Source organism: Centruroides vittatus, unplaced genomic scaffold (genome assembly GCF_030686945.1).
Source record: "Centruroides vittatus isolate TY-2023 unplaced genomic scaffold, ASM3068694v2 contig_371, whole genome shotgun sequence".
NCBI classification, from domain to species: domain Eukaryota; kingdom Metazoa; phylum Arthropoda; class Arachnida; order Scorpiones; family Buthidae; genus Centruroides; species Centruroides vittatus.
This window is the reverse complement of record NW_027122194.1, coordinates 1,641,524-1,659,140: the sequence shown is the minus strand read 5'-3', so window position 1 is coordinate 1,659,140 and position 17,617 is coordinate 1,641,524. Positions and strand designations below refer to the sequence as shown.

The window sequence follows — 17,617 nt, the reverse complement described above, 5'->3', positions numbered from 1 at the left end:
AAGTCCATTACAAACCATGCTACACTCCATTATTCATCCCTGCCGTTTCGGAGGACCCCTTCTCTTACAAGGTAGCTGCCTTCCGTGCCCTTACGAAAAGAGCCTTCACGCACCACTCCAGAATCGAGGACACCATGTCTGAATTAGAGCGCATCCAGATCATAGCCACAAGACACGGCTATAGCCGTACATTGGTTCATAACCTTGCGTCTGCACATTTGCATCGCACTGACAACACCAACACACGCACTAACGACTCCAATACCACTCAAGCACTTGTTGTGGTTGAATATAATAAACACCTAGACTCCATTTACAGGGAAATTGCCGCATACACCAACAAAAAGATCGCTTACAAGAGACGTAACACTATATATGACCTCATGCGCAATTCCAAGGACATCGTAGATAAAAGAATGGCACCGGGGGTATACTCTGTTCCATTATGGGATAGCAGATTCCAAAGAGAGCTTGTATACATCGGTTCAACGAAACGGTCGCTCGACAAGCGTCTACGCGAGCATAAATATGATATCGACCGCAACAGAGGCACCACTACCCTCTCTGCTTATGCCTCGACCCCGGGCATAAGTGCTGATCTGCAAAACGCGGAATTGATTAAAATATCCCACCGATTGGACCATCTGCGATCCCTGGAAACTCTGGAAATATACAAGGCTGGACTGCACACAACCTGCATCAATTCTAAAGATGCGTGTAACATTTCTCAAGCTTGGAAGTTTTGTTACGAAGGGGATGTTCCCCATAGCTCCATTTAATGTACATCCCCATTCCTTCGTTTGTATATGGATTGTAATTTCGTTGTGTTTTTGCGCCACACGTATTACGCATGCCAACACGTAACACGAATGCGCAACGGTTCTATTCGAAAACTTGAATACGTTCTGGAACAGTTTTGAATCTCAATAGTTAGAACCTGATGAAGACCGAGTTAACGGTCGAAAACGTTTGTTTTCAAATTTTTATTACTGGTTTTTAAAAGGTTGAATGTGAATTATTTGCTCACACCAGTACAGAAGTCGAACCGTTAATAATTAAAATGTTTAACTAATCATTTATTCATTATTTAATAATTTTGACAGTTTTTGATTTTATCTTGATTTGCATTTCTGAATTTTTGGCATATATTGGGTTGTTCGGAAAGTTCGTAGCGATTTTTGATAGCCGACAGTTGAGACACCGATTGACGCAAAAATGATTAGAATTGTACAAACCAATGAATATTACGATAAATGACCTTGAGACGCGTCCGTTACAAAAAAACCGTTAAGATTATTCAAATAGCGTTTAATTTGGCTCATTGCAAAAATGGATGCGAACAACGTGCATTATCGACACTTGTTTCTTTTCTTTTTTCGTAAACGCAAAAATGCTGTACAAACAGCAAAAAAGATATGTGATGTTTATGGTGGGAGTGCTGTATCAGAATCAACTGTTCGAAAGTGGTTTGCAAAATTTAAAACGGGTAATTTCAGCCTTGAAGATGCTCCTCGCTCAGGAAGACCTCCTGTTATTGAAGAGGACCAAATCAAAGCATTATTGGATGAAAACCCTCATTACACAACTCGAGAGATTGCAGACATAGTGAAGTCATCAAACAGTACTGTATTTCAACATCTAAAGAAGCTCGGATACGTGAATCGTTATGACATTTGGATACCTCACGACTTAACGGAAAAAAACTTACTGGATCGCATCTCCATTTGTGATTCTCTTGAAAGACGAAATGAAAATGACCCTTTTCTGAAGCGTTTAGTGACAGGTGATGAAAAGTGGATCATTTATAACAACATCAGCCGAAAACGATCGTGGGGTAAGAAAAATGAATCACCATTAAAAACTCCAAAGGCCGGTCTTCATCCAAAGAAGGTCATGCTCACTGTCTGGTGGGATTGGAAAGGAATCCTGTACTATGAGCTGCTTCCACAGAATCAAACAATTGATTCTGATAAGTATTGTTCCCAATTGGATAAGCTGAACATGGCAATTAAAGAAAAACGTCCGGAACTGGCCAATAGAAAAGGCATTGTGTTTCACCAAGATAATGCCAGACCTCACACGTCTTTACGAACACGCCAAAAATTATTGGAACTAGGCTGGGATGTTTTACCCCACCCCCCTTACTCACCCGACCTTGCCCCGTCGGACTACCATTTGTTCCGTTCTCTACAAAATTCCCTTCATGATAAAAACTTTGATACTTTGGAAGCTTGCAAAAACCACGTGGATCAGTTTTTCGCGGAAAAAACTGGAAAGTTCTACGAAGAGGGTATCATGAAGCTGCCCCATAGATGGCAACACGTCATTAAAAACAATGGCGCATACATAATGGAATAAAAGTATATTTTTAGTATTAAAACAATTTCTTTTATTTCTCTTAAAAATCGCTACGAACTTTCCAAACAACCCAATATGTATATTTAATTCATGAAATTGTTCGTATTTTTTAACTTCTTAGTTAAGATTATTATTTAAAATTAATTTTTAAATTTAGAATAGTTTTAAATTTATCTGCTGAATTTAAATGATTAATTAGCTGTTGTTAATTTACAAACCTATTCCTTGAATTGTTTGGCTGATTTAGGCTACTATTAATTAAATTAATTAACAGTATAATTAATTAGTTATTTTATATTTACCTCAATCCATTCTTGCTGTTTAACAGCTCCTTTATTAGAAGCTGGTTTTGGTTTAAAATCTTTACCGCCATATTTTTCTTCTTCAGAAATACACTGTGTATGTTGCAAGTATGCATCACCACTGCTCACAAAAATTTACAATTCAAATGATAAAATATTAGCAAGATTGTTGTTTTATTTAATTCTTGCATATGATTAGTACTACTTTTTACTTTACTAAAATATGAAAATAAAATAACTTACTAAAAATCTTTTCCACAATCCATGCAAGAGAGAACTTCACAATTACGGCATTGTGAAGTATAATGCTTTTCTACTTGGTTTTTCTTTATTGCTTGTCCACAGGCATTACAAGTGAAAAATACCATATTTAGCTTGCTGAAAAATTATTTTAATATTTAAAAATTGATAATAAATGTTAGCATTCATTTAAAAATTTTTTCAGATTATATATTACTGTTATCAATAGAGAATTCCTTTTGAAGAGCAAAAAATAGTTATAATTAAATCATCATTAAAAGTTATATAAAATGTTAGCTATAGATAAAAGCTTAATAACACAAGAAATATATATTTCTCAAAATATGCAAAAGAAAATTTATGACTGAAAAAATTTCTGTTAAGAAAAATAGAATCATGCTGATTCAAAGAAATTTCAATTTCAAGAGCATGTTCATTTTCGCTCACTTCCCATAATTTTTCATCATTTAAAAATCAACATTTATCATGATAATAGAGAGGTTGCAGCTGATGCTTTCAATGCGAAAATATGTACATTGGTGTTCAGCACCACCTTTGTGTAAGCCTAGAACAATGATTCTCAACCACTGTGCTGCAGCACTTTAGCATGCGGCAAGATTTTTGAAGTGTGCCACCACTGCAAATACCCATTCGTGAGTGACGTCAGACAAGTAGTTCAATTAGTTCTACCTACCTAGGGTGCATTTGGAAATAGTAACTGGTGTTACCAGTAACTGCCAGTAGTTACCAAGGTGTTTAGAAAATGTGATGTAAATAACCAACTGCATTTAAAAATCACTGTTATGACATGACCAATTGTCTTGCAGTACATACCAAAGTAACCATGTGTGCTGCCAAATTTTTAAATTATTAAAAGTGTACTGTGACAAAAAAAAGGTTGAGAATCACTGGCCTAGAGGTTTGACAATGGTGTTTGGAATGTCAAGCATAATTCCACTGACATTCCAAACTTCTAGGCTTACAGGAAGATGGTGCTGAACATCCAACATACACATTTTTGCTTTGAAAGCGTTGGCTGCAACCTCTCAAATATTCCTCATTGGTTAACCGAAAACACACAACATGAACATAATAATGCTCCTAAAATCAGATTGCTAATTTGGAAATTTATTATAAAATGACCAACTTCAAGTTTCTTTTTATGATGATTAGTTTTTAATATGAGGATGAAAACCGAAATGAATAATATCAATATTGCTATATTGTAATTTAAGTGATCCAATTATGGGAGGCAAACTCTAATTAAATTTCTCCATGGTATCCCCTGGGAAATGCTAAATAATTTCACATTAACTTATATCTCTGGCACTGGTCCTGCAGGTTGTGAGTTGAGCTATGGGCTAACAACTTATTCTCAGAATTGCTGATTGCTACAAAACCTTGACAACATACTGGAAACACTTCTATGGATTGTCACCCTGAAAATGGACTAAGAACATGAGATTTTGAACAAGAGGTTAAACAGACAAGCAATGATTATGTAAAGATGAAACAATATTATGCTATTCTATGGTGACACAGACAAACTTGGCACTGGATTTACTGTAAACAATAAATTTACAACAATTGGATGGATCTATTGGCCAGACAGGTCACCAAATTTAAATTCCATCAAGAATTTATGGATTATCTTAAGAGGAGGTGAAGTCCATAGATCAATAGCCCAGAAATGTAAAGGAATTATGTTAGAAATTGCAAACTGAATGGCTTAAAACTGATGTACTGTACAATATTTACTTCAGCTTGTAGAGTTCATACTCTGAAAAATTTTGGCTGTTATAAAGAGAAATATAAGTAAATGTTAAAAGATACATATTGTACATGACAAATTTTTTGTCCAGTGTCTCACAGGAATATTCAAAAACCAACTTGGATATTACCAATAGGAAAACACTCAATCAAACCACATCCTAATCAACAAAAGAAGAATCTAACATTCTGAATGTAAGAACCTATAGAGAAGTGGATATTGACTCAGATCACTTCCTAGTAATATTGTGCAAAAACATTGGCTTATGCAAAAAATCTTGACAAAATTTCAAGGGAGTCTCAATGTGAAATCAAAATGGAACAAAGAAAACATCAAGAATCCATTAAAAATACAGGAATATCAGAGGAATCTAGAAATAAGAGTTAACATAGTTCCAACAAATTCACTCAGAACAGATTGTAGAAAAGCTACACAATCAAACATTGATTCAGCTTCAGGAACATTGGGAATTCTATGTAAGGTCACAAAAACTAAATGGTATGATGATGAATACAGGCATAAAAATGGAGAAAAGAGGGCAAGGAAGGTTGACAATGTCTGACATGACAGAACAACCCTGTTCAAGAGAAAGCTGTAAAAAATAAAAGAAACAATAGAAAAACAATAAAAGAAACAAAATATTGGCCTACCAATACCCTTCAACCTGTATAATTACTTCACAGAGAGGTTATGTGTATACATGAAGATACAATTAAAACAGGTTATGTGTACACAATTAAAAAAATTACAGATTTCTAATAGCTATAATTATTGATTAGTAAAAAGATGAAAGTGTGCAAATTCAAAAATTTATAGATATATTTAATATGATAAGTATAATTTAATATAACTAACAATTTTTAACATCTATTTGAAGTGAAGATAGCAATCTATATGTTCTTTGGTTTAATATTATGTTTAGTTAGCAATGAGTTATTTCTGTTGATGGCACTATCCATGCACAATGCTATGGTTCATCCTTGGGAATCTTGCAATTTTCTATCTGTGATAATGCATTTAATCCAGAAATCATGCATTCCACAGCTTTACACAACCACATTTGATACCTTCTAAACAATGGTGGTGGCATTGGGATTATCATCTTTCCAGTTTTTATTTACATCAACTTTTGCAATGCTAACATGCGAAAACGTAGCACAAGCAGAAACTATAAGCAGAAAGTGGAGAAACAGATTACAGAAGTTAACTTATTTTCTCGGTATGAAAAAGAGAATATCACTGAATATGTTTCAGAAATTCATTTAATAAATAAAATTCAATTAATTTTCATTAAAAATAGTAATAAATTAATATATTTGTGTATAAAATTATATATTATATAATTTCCTATTACTTTTATATTAAATCTAAAAATTTCAAAGAAATAAATTAGATCATAGAAATTACATTAATAATTATCATTTAAAATCTACCACTTTATTATATTACATATGGAATTTTAGTTTTACATTATAATTTAATACAATTTTATCTGCATTACAAATGGGTTAATGTTACCTTAGGTAGCCAAGATGGTGGCTCATCTCCGATCCCAGCAATCAGAAGACAGGGAATAGTGAGGACACACTATTCTAACCTAACCTACTCTAATAAATTACCATAATTATTAGCAACCAAATTATTAGAATAGGTTAGGTTAGTTTAGAACGTGCGTCCCACTGTTTCCTTGCTGGAATTAGAGATGAGCCGCCATCTTGGCTACCTAAGGTAACATTAACCTTTAAATATGCAAATGCAAAGAATAAATGCACCTCTGACATACAGGAAACTCTAGACCAATAATAGTTCAATATGACCAAATATTCCATCCTGAACATGAAGAAATTGATAGAAACAGAGATGCCATACTTACATACAAGAGAAATTCATCAATATATAAGCTATAACATAATTGTAAAGATCCCATGAATATAATGAGGGCACTAGGAGTATATAAGATTCCAGTATTGGACCAAAAATTTGAGCAAGATCTAGTATATATCAGATACATCAACAGATTATTGACTAAATGAATTGCAGAACACAAATATGACATAGAAAAGAAGAAACAAATCACCACTCTGATCATATATGCTTCTGAAACAGTTGCAAAACTAAACTTTGAATAAGAAAGTCTTATTGGATACACCATTCAGGCAGAGAATGCTAAAACACAGGAAGCTCTGGAGATTTACAAAGTGAGATGGAGAGGGGACTACTTCAATTTTAAGGAAGAGGGGAAGATTTCAAGCACAGACAAATTTTTCATAATGATCCAAACAGGAACCAAGAAGATGGATCTCGTTAATCAAGAAAACAAATATGTAAAAACCTATGTAAATTTATATAACATCTGTTTAAATTTACAAATTTAATTTTACAAATTGTTATACTAAAAATTTTACAAATTTTACAAATTGATGATTTTGAACTTCACGTCATCCATTCCAAAGTTTGAAATTTTATATCGTTCTTCAAATTCTAAAATAAAATGAAATGATTAAGACCTATAATTAGGTTGAAAACATTTGTCCACAACCACATGAAAGATTAAACTCCTGCAAGTGTTAAAATAAGATGTTTGGTGAGTAAATTTTTTAATACATTTTTGCTTGATTGTAGTTAGTCTATAATTTAATGTATAACACATAGCAACATTTTAAGATTTTTTTATATTAAAAGTACTTTGCCTACTTTATTAAAGGCTTCATCAGTTATAAGATATTCAAACAGAAATAACCGACGAAGCCTTAAAGTAGAAGGAAGTATTTTTGGGGATACTATAGATTACTATCTATGGAATTTCGGGACTTTGAGTATATATCTGAACCGAGGAGACCGAGACGAGTTCAACGATACCCTACTTTTGGACCGGAGACGAAAAATAATAAAGTTATCATACTTTTTTCCGGCGATCGCGCGATGATAGGGATCGCGTCACTCTCACCGCTAAGTCGGGCTCGCTATTGCGATCGGGAGTCGCATCACTTGCCGTTAAAATTGCCTTTAGTAGACGTTTCCCCCCCTTTTTTTTACTTTGTTCAATAACTACCGTGAATCAATAACTAGTGATGTTTAGCACATGGTGGCCTGCCGCGGCTCCCCTCCGGGAGGTCAGTCGAGAGCACGAACAGTCGGAACAGCCGCCATGTTCGCTGCCATAAGTAACATTAACCGAAATGGCAATTGCGCAACGATCGGAAGTCGCGTCGCTCTCTCTGCTCTTGTATCGCGTGTTTAACCCTACTGGAGATGACTGTAGTCCGACGTCATGGTTTGCAGACTTTACCGCAAGATGGCAGTACTAGCTAACTATGGTGCCGTCTTCATGAGAGCATTAAAAAAGTATGGTAAGTGAAAAAGTATGATAACTTTTTTATTTTTCATCTCTGGTCCAAAAATAGGGTACCATTGAACTTGTCTCGGTTCCCTGAGTTCCAATATATAATCAAAGTCCTGAAATTCCATAGGGGGTAATCTATAGTACACCCGTATTTTTGGTTATATAAAAAGTGTGTAATGGTTGTTCTGTGTTAAGAAATTTGTTCACAATGTCAGGATTCCATATATTTATTGTAGTTAGTAAATTTAAAGATTTTTTTATGGTTATTACTGGTACTTAATATATAAAAATTATTCTCATTTTGTTGTTTCTGGTCGGAAAATTATAGGAACTAGCTCTGATAATAATTTAGAATCACCTGTATATGGGAATTTATTAATTATGTGAAAAATGAAAAGTGGTCTTTGTTTAACGTATGACTGAGAAATGTTTGTGCTAGAATTATAAATTTCAAATATATTTAAAATAATACCACAATATACATTACATTATTCAGGATTTTCATGAAATCTAAGATCAAAATAAACATTTCGAACTTACCACGTGGGTAAAACGTGATGTGATTCAATGAAATCGATGTATTTTATTTCGTTTACGCTAACAAATCCAAAAGAAAAAAAAAAAGCTGCATTAAACAGTTAAATGAAAATTATTATATTTAAATTAATAATTGCCTATTATTCATCCATAACTTATTATCTGTTCTAAACAAATATAATACACTAGATACATCCGGTTTGAATTGAACACGTTAAAAAGGTCATACCTTTATAGCCTAAATATAGCCAAAATTTAAAAAGCTTATATTTTTAACGTACTTAACAGCATAAAAATTATAAAAAGATAAAATAAATTATATTTTTCAAGTAAAAATTAATAATATTAATTGAAAATTTTAATAGCTTTATATTTTATATCATAAATTTTCTTGAAATATTTTTTCGTATTTAAAGTGAACTGTAGTTTTCCAGTTTAATTACTTGGTTATATCAAAAGGATTTTTTTTTCTTTTTCCAAAATAATCTTTTAAGTAATTTTACAGCAGAAATAATAGATTAGATCTATGCGCAGGATTTCAAAAAAGGTGTAAATATCAAAAACACATTACTTTTTTATAGCGTAGTTTATTAAAGTGGCCGAGTGGTTAAGTTCACACACAGAAGCAACCATAACGTGAGGAATGAATCTGGGTATATTCGAGACAAACCACTTATGAAAAACTTCTAGTGTTGCTCTCCTGGACTCGATTTCAGGTTCTTACGAATTAGACCGTAAGCTGAAGTCTTAACCGTTTTGGTCATTCAACTTTCTATGTTTATGTGTAATGGCAAAATTAAGAATAGTTATCTTAATATATGGTCGAACGGCCGAGCGGTTACGGTGTCAGCCTACCGCTCAAGGGAACCGAAAACAAATGAGGACGGATGGAAAAGCGCTACGAATTTTTTGGAGCATGTGCACCCCAAATTTGTTGGCGGTGGTCTTTCACCATCTGGCCGCCTCATTGTGGATCTGACTGAACCCGTAGTAGGTTTGATATAAATATCTCTGTGCCCATAAGGCAGAAAGAGTATGTCGTTGACATTCGATCTTGGTCTAATATTTGGAACTAATTATTAGATACAATCCTAGATTTGTATAGTATCAAATATCTAACTTTACATAAATTTATATAAAGAAGGTCTCGCAAGTTGTCGCTTGCATAGAGTGTCGCATAACAAAAGCCGTACTAGAAATCACTATCTGGTGATATTTTAATCTTAGAAGTAGGGTTTCTCAAACGGAATCCCGGAATCTCGGTTGTTTTTTTTAACCCGGGAAATTCTTCTCATCCCGAGAAATTCCGCAAATTTCTAAAAAATTCACTTTTTTCTTATTTTGTGTTAAGGTTGAGGAAATTTTGCAAATAGAAAGTATAATTAACTCATAAACTGTCAGAATACATTTGTATTTATTAATTTTAAACCTAGTTATTAGTTTTTTAAATTTTTGCTCGTTATGGCATGTCACAAATGATCAATAATCAATACGTAGCTTATTTGTGGCAGGACTCTAAAAATTCTTTACTTGTCAGAACCTGTAATATCTAGAAAAATTGTGCTTATGCTGTCTTAATTTTGAATGCCCAGTAGCTTCAATAACTGCGTAACGCCAGGTTGTGCAAATTGGGCAAGGATACAAACGAGTACGAAGTCTGCAAGTATGAAGTTTTTCTTCATAAACCTGATTATTAAAGACAAACGAACTGCCGAATTATTGGGCTATAAGCTTTATGTTTCTATTAAAGCAGCCGAGGTAGACAAATCAAGAATACTAGAGAGCAAAAGAAATACTACAATCTCGAAAACGAACTAGAAATCTTCCAGGCTACAGACGAAAAAACACATCTGTCTTTTCTTAAATGCATTAAAGACGATTCTACCCACATGAATTGAATCGGAAAGGGCATTTTTGGTAGCAGGCTTTTTATTAGTTAAATAAGAATTAGATCGAGTGATTCAAGTATTGACCATCTTTGCTTTTTAAAATCTTATTATAAAAATTTACAATAATATTTTGTATTATGTTTTATTTAAAAACGAAAATTTCTTTTTAAGTTAGAAGTTTGATCTAAGTTCACTTTTTTAAAATTTTCAACACAATTCAAAGCATTTTTTTGTTGTTGTTGTTATTGTTGTATGCAGTCTCCAGCAAGCCTTTAATAAATTTTTTCTATTTGTGAAAATTTCTACGTAATTCAAAGGTAATTTTTAATATATATCTTACACAGCATTATTAATATGATTTTGGAGGTTGCAGAACATATTAAATTACTTTAAAAAATAAAAAATTATTTGATTTCAAGATATTTTGTATATATTAAAAATAATTAATTTTATCCCGGGATTTCACGGGATCCCTGGAAACAGTTCATTTTTATCCCGTAATCCCGGGATAAGCAAAAGACCGGAAAATGAGAAACACTACTTAGAAGTATAAAATTTTACATCATTTTAGGGATTAGCCACATATTAATCCAGTTGAATTATTATACCTTACATTTAAATATTAAATAAAAACTTTATTAAAATATAACCACTTTGCAATCATGACTCAAGAACTTAGGAATTTTCATTATATTCAGTTGATTTTATTTAAATATTTAGTCATGCAAGGAATAAAAGTAAAATACAGTGGTGCCTCATATAACGTACTTAATCCGTTCCATGTGCACGTCCGTTAAGTGAAACGTCCGTTATACGAAACGCATTTTCGCATAGAAATACATGTTAAAACAGCTAATTCGTTCCGCAGCATAAAATAACCGTACTGTATCATAAAAAAATGAACATGGGATGCGTTCTTTTATTCCTCCGCGTAACTCTGCGCGAGCGACATCCGTTTAAAAATTCTTGCGGAACGCGTTCCTAAATTCCGATGGGAGTGCGCGCCGTCGAACGGCAAAAACGGCCGCTTGTAGCAGTAGTTTACGGTGGAAAGCAACATCGTCCTCCATGGCTCAGATAGTTTTGTTTCCGGGTGCATTATGTGGTTTTATGAATGAGAATTTACAAATTGTTAAAGCGCGAGTTAGCGCACGAGGTGATGTAAGTGTCTTTACGAATTTTTTTTTTCGAGGCTATTTTGAATGCTTTTTCAACAAATAATTAATTTTATGGTTGAATTTTACAATTGGGACTCTTCTTTTGCCTTTTAAAGCTCATATTTAGAAATTATAGATTCCTCCATCACAATACTATAGTGCGGGTGCCGCCATCTTTCTTTCTTTCACCGTCGTTCCTAAATGCCTACAAACAGCAGCGCACTCCCGTAGTAGCGGAGACGCAGAGCGACCGCTATTAAAGAACGCACCCATGGAGCAGTCACCAATTATGCCGGAAAGTCCGTTGTTCGCAGCCAGTCCGTTGCTCGAGTGACGTAACGGCCAAACAGAAAGTCCGTTGTTCGCAGCGTCCGTTATTCGAGGCGTACGTTATACGAGGCACCACTGTATTAACTTTGCTGTTGTTACAATAAATTAATAATTACCAAATATATATGTGCTCCCTGTCGTTTTTCAAAAGAAATGTTATCGAATTACCTCAGAGAATTACCTTAGAGACAAAAGGAATCTAGTAATAATTTTTTTTTTTTTTTTACATTAGCTTTTTAAAATTGCTAAATAAATGGAAAATTATAATTGATCATTTTGAATTGATTAATTGATTATAAATTCTACAATTTACGATAAGATTTATACTCGGCATGATTCCAAAATATGAAAAGTATAAAATTGTTACGTTTCTTATTTTCTTTAGAAATTATGAAATCAGTTATTTTGAAGTCATACGTAATTATCTTTATTGTACACTTGTCGACATGTCTTTCGAAGAAATATCAGTTAAAATTTTTCTGCTTTTTCTGCTTTTCCCTGTATAAGATTACTTTTCTGCCATTGAAGTCATGCAATATTATATTTACTTTTATTTTAAACAAACAAAAATAATTGCCTTGGTATCAAAGTAAGCTGTAGACCATATGTAGACATTAGATATGCATAAGCATCCCGTCTGGATACGCCTCTGGGACGAATTAGGGTCTAAAGTTAAAGAGGACTCATTGTTTTTGAACAAATGAAATACATTGAATGTTTCTTTATTAATAAAAGATTTTATTTTTTGTTAGTGACAATAGCATTAGTTTATACGGGTAGGAACCACTACAGATCCCTAAGTTTTTTCCGGGCTCAGGGAATAATCCCCAGGATTCTCCTGTTAACGATTCTGTGCGTCTCAAAAAATTTATTGCAAACTATTTATTCATTTCGTTTCTTGTATATAAGTGTTGGGGAGTCAAATGTTTTATTTAAAAAGTATAATGCAGTAAAACCTGTTTAAAACGGAACCTGTATAAACCTGAAACCTGTCAAAATAGAAAAAATATATCGATACCATACGATTCCGATTTACACTGGTTTTACTGTATACTTTTTTGGCTGCAATTTGAAAAAAATTGTAAATCTATAAATTCCCACTCTCCTCCGTCTATCTGTCCTTTCTTAATCTCAAGAATGATGTTAGATAGATGTAAATCAAGACCAGATATGAAAAGCTTGGGAGCAGGAGGCTCGATTAACTATATACAAATTACTAGTCTAGACCTAAAGTCAAGTCAATTCAATTCAAAAAGTTTTCCTGAATGGAGTTACATACTGAGATGACCTGCACAACTCTGTTGTTATCAGGAAAAGTATGATATACAGGGGCAAGACATTACAATTTTGAGATGGAAAACATATTTTAAATTAAATAAATTAAAAACAAGATAAAAAATTGCAGTCGGGCATTGTGATGATGTCACAAGAAATAATTTCTCGTTATTGATTAAATTAGATCAAAATAATCATTAAATTGTGCTGTATGAAAAGAGTACACATCAATTGTATTCCTTATAAATTATTATCATATTTTACCATTTTTATTGATTAAATTATGTTCTAAAAGTAACAATAAATTATGGTATTTTTAACTTTCTTTTATGTAATAAAAATGCCTTACAAAATATAATACAAATTGATTATAATTGACAAAATTTTAAAGTCAAAATGTTTCAAGTAAATATATAAGCTTATACATATGGCCAGATAAAGCATAAAAGTAAACAAATAAAACCAATAAAAACAAGTTATAACAGCTTTTTCACTTCATATAAAAATAAATTTTCATTTACATTATTATTTTTTTTACATCAAAGACTAAATTTTTAGGCCCTTGTTCGTCTAGAGAACGAGCTAAACAGCCCTGCTGGATCCCTCTATCTGGGATTATTTCCTGTATTTCCATTTAATGATAATAAATAGCTTAGATAACATAATGGGTTATGAATCATTAATAAAGTATTAATATATAAAAATAAAATTTTATCTAAAAAAGCTATTTAAGATTTAAAGCTGATAAATGTTTAAGTGATGTCTAATTATTTTTATCAGCGTGGCTCTATTTTATGATATAACTAATATTAAGTATATCAAGCTGTGAGCTATTAAATAATGATATGCTAATCGCTACAGCAATATGGCAGATGTCAGGCATTAATTATCGATTGTCGAGTTCGTTAATTAATAAAAATAAATTGGTCCCTGGAAAGATCTTTTCTAAATGCGAAATAATCTAAAATTAATTATTTGAAATTATATTTTTTATTATATATAAGTGTAATTTATGTTTATACTTCCCTGTCAAAAACTTACTGAAAGTATGTGATATCATATATATAATACAGTATTATATTCATTCACATTTATTATTAAAAAGGCAGAGGAGCAGTTGTCAGGGTCGTCGAAAACTTGTGTGAGGTCCGGAGGGCGCTTTTTGTCTCTTTACGGTCCCTTTAGGTATTTTTTTGAACAAATAAAATACGAGAAGTTTTTCTTTATTAACAAATAACAGCCTTAAATATTTCCTTTTCTGTTAGTAAAAATAACATTAATTTCATACGTATAGGAACGACTACAAGCCCCTAAGCTTGTCCGGGCCCTCTAGACTGTCTGGCCGTTGTTCCGAGTCATATATGATAAGGCCATCTTTTTGACGATACCTTTACGAAGAACTTCACAATGTAACTCTATGACAGGAGTACACGGCCTTCGCAGGAGCTCCGGGAACACACGGAGACTCTTGAAGACTTCTGTAAAGGTGAAGTTAGCTAGACTTTTACTGCTTTGGGAAATCGGAATCGAATGAGACGAGAAAGTTTTTCATGATGGTTTGTTCCGGATAGGTTTGTCGGGCCTCGTCTTTCATTATCCGGTTACTCCGTAGGCCTAGCGGAACACACGAAAGGTATGGAAAAAAGTCCCTCTTAATATCCGCACGAAGAAAGGCACAGAAGTGAAAAATAAGCCTGTTTTCTTTAATAATATATTGAGGGCCTCATAAAGATAATTGACTCGGAATTCTCTTGATCTCAGAAAGGCCTCCAAATATATTATATATTACATTTAATATATTTTATCGCAGATTTTTACATCAATATTTATGCAAATTACCCAATTTCCGAACAATCATAACAGATGGGAACAGTTTTCATTAATCTTTTTTCAAAGAATTGCTAATTAAAAATATTTAATAGGAAATAATTAAAATATTTACAAAATTTTAAGTCATTTTAGGTATTTATATTGTCTGTATTATTATATTCATGTTCTATTCATTAATTTCACGAATAATAAATTATATGTCATTCATATGTATTGAGAGATCATTAAAACAGTATTAAGAATCGACTATAAGCCTATAAATGTTTTGTTTATGTAATTTTATATTTATTTATTATTAAAAGATTTTAATGCAAATTTTAAAAAATAATTATATTTTTCTCTTTGTTTAGTAATAAAATTCTTAATATGCAACATTTTAACAGTATAATATGGTATTTTTAATAATGTAAATTCTCATTTTCTATTTGTATATATAGAGTATAATTAATTAACTAATTAATTATTAAAATTTGTTTTTTTATTATTATTTAAATTTCCTTCATATTTGCCAATTTATCATTAATTTTTATCATTTTAAAATAATATATGTAATAATTTACCTTTCATTGATTAATTATTCCTTGTGATTCTGCTGACATGATCGAGAAACACTGCGAAAGAATGAATGATCGAGCAGAGCGGTATAGGAAGTGGCGCATTATCCTATGGAAAAAACGGCAATTGTGGGAACCCCCAACCAATCTTTTACAAGAAAATATTTCCCCAAAAAATTTCCCGAAGAAAGATGTCTGAAGTCAACACATTATATGGATGCCGTAATTCAAATTTGTCTGGGTCCTATGAAACTATAACGCGCTATTGTGTATGAGATCTGGGAGTACAGCCTTTTGGCTCTTTGCGGGCCCTTTTAGCCTTTTTTTAAAACAAATAAAATACGTGTAATGTTTTTTTTATTAATAAAAATAATTAATAATAATGTATTTTCTATTAATAAAAATAACATTAATTTTATAGAGGTAGTGATCACTAGACCCCGTTTTCTTTCGACCCGAGGAAAAAGTTCCAGTTCCCCCCACTCGACGGCCCTGTGATCGAGTGTTCTTTATTTTTTCCATGATCATCTTAAAGATATTATTTACTTTCTTTAGGGGCTTCATCCAGGCCTCATCTCATCACACAGGGTCTTCATCTCTGACCCTGAGTGATGAGATGAGGCCTGATAAGATGACCAGTCAGAAATGTAGGCCTTACTCCTTTCCTAAAAAAACAATAAGATACTAAATATTGAGGTTCCTCTGTGCTATACCAAATAGCCCTTCTGGACCTTATCTTATATTTTAAACAAAAATTAATTAGCTTTAAACTATAAGTAAGTTATAATAATTATTTTAAAATGTATATAAAATTCATTATTGTCTCTCTTATAATTACGATATACGTTCAAAATGTAGATCTGAACCAATTAAAAAAAGTTAAAGTAATAAATAACATTATTAAAATCAATTATATATATATATATATATATAAATTAATTCTCGTTAAAATGTATTTTCTTTTTATAGAACAGAACAAATCGTGAATTAGGTGATTGCCAGAAGCCTATGGGTCAATTTGCAACTGTTTGTGAAACCATGAGCTAAGTTTCAGCTGCATGAGCAGGTGTAACTTAGAAGGTCGATACTATCTCCGGTATTCAACATAAAAAAATATGGACATTATCTTTAACATTTTGTATTAAGTCTGAAGAAATTTAAATTATCTTAAAAATATTTTTAAACAGGAAAAAAAAAACAATAACATTAGCTTACTTGTTTACAGTGTTTTAATATATTTACATAATATATAAGTAACTCTAGGAAATATCATTATCGTTATCTTGTATAACAGTATTCAATCTGAGAAATTTGCCTACATTATCTATCAATTAGAAGAGAATGATAATGCTAAAGCTCAGCATGGACAGTCCTTGGTATGTGGACAGCAATGTAATGAACAATTATATCTTTGATCGACCAAGTTAATTATTTATGAATAAACTCATTAGAAGGTTACTTTATATAATTTATTTATTTCTTTCGGGTGAAAAACTATTTTAAACGATAGAAAATGACGTTTTTAGTCGACAGGGAGGAGGCTATCATTGGCACATCTGCCCGTCCGGCAATTGGTCTTTTATTCGAAGATCGACGCTTCAGTGATCACATTTAATTAAAGAAAAACGACCTTAATTGTCCTACTGTGTTTTGACAGTTACACGCTCCACGTCACAGGCCAAATTAGATAACACGAGTGAATATTTGCCAGATTTTTTAACCAATCAAACGAAGATTCGCTCGATGGTTGAGCTCTTGTTAACCTCCTACCTGTGAACAGGAACCACGGGCTTTGATGTTACAATTAGTTTTATTTATTTTCGTAAAAATGTTTAAATATAATTATTCCGCGAAAAATAATGGATGAACAATTAACGAATATTTCTTTAGAAAACAAAAAACATAATACATTATTTTACTGATAAAATTTCTCCTATATTTATATGTTAAATTGTTCTTTAATTTTTAATTCCTGAAACTTCTCAATGATATAATTGCCTTTGTTTCTAATTCTTTTGTTTGCAATAAAAG

At 32.2% G+C, this 17,617-nt stretch overlaps 1 protein-coding gene across 1 annotated transcript in view; it reads right to left on the bottom strand.

Annotated features, from left to right (window-relative positions):
- Positions 1 to 8,705, bottom strand: part of LOC136975411 (cell growth-regulating nucleolar protein) — a 33,299-nt gene extending 24,594 nt beyond the window's left edge. The window contains exons 1-3 of the mRNA XM_067270459.1: positions 8,555 to 8,705; positions 2,904 to 3,038; positions 2,661 to 2,781 (exon numbers count right to left, since the gene is read on the bottom strand). Of these exons, the coding sequence (XP_067126560.1) occupies positions 2,661 to 2,781; positions 2,904 to 3,028 (246 nt within the window). The 5' untranslated portion in view covers positions 3,029 to 3,038; positions 8,555 to 8,705. The remainder of the gene's footprint in view (positions 1 to 2,660; positions 2,782 to 2,903; positions 3,039 to 8,554) is intronic.
- Positions 8,706 to 17,617: the final 8,912 nt, after the last annotated feature.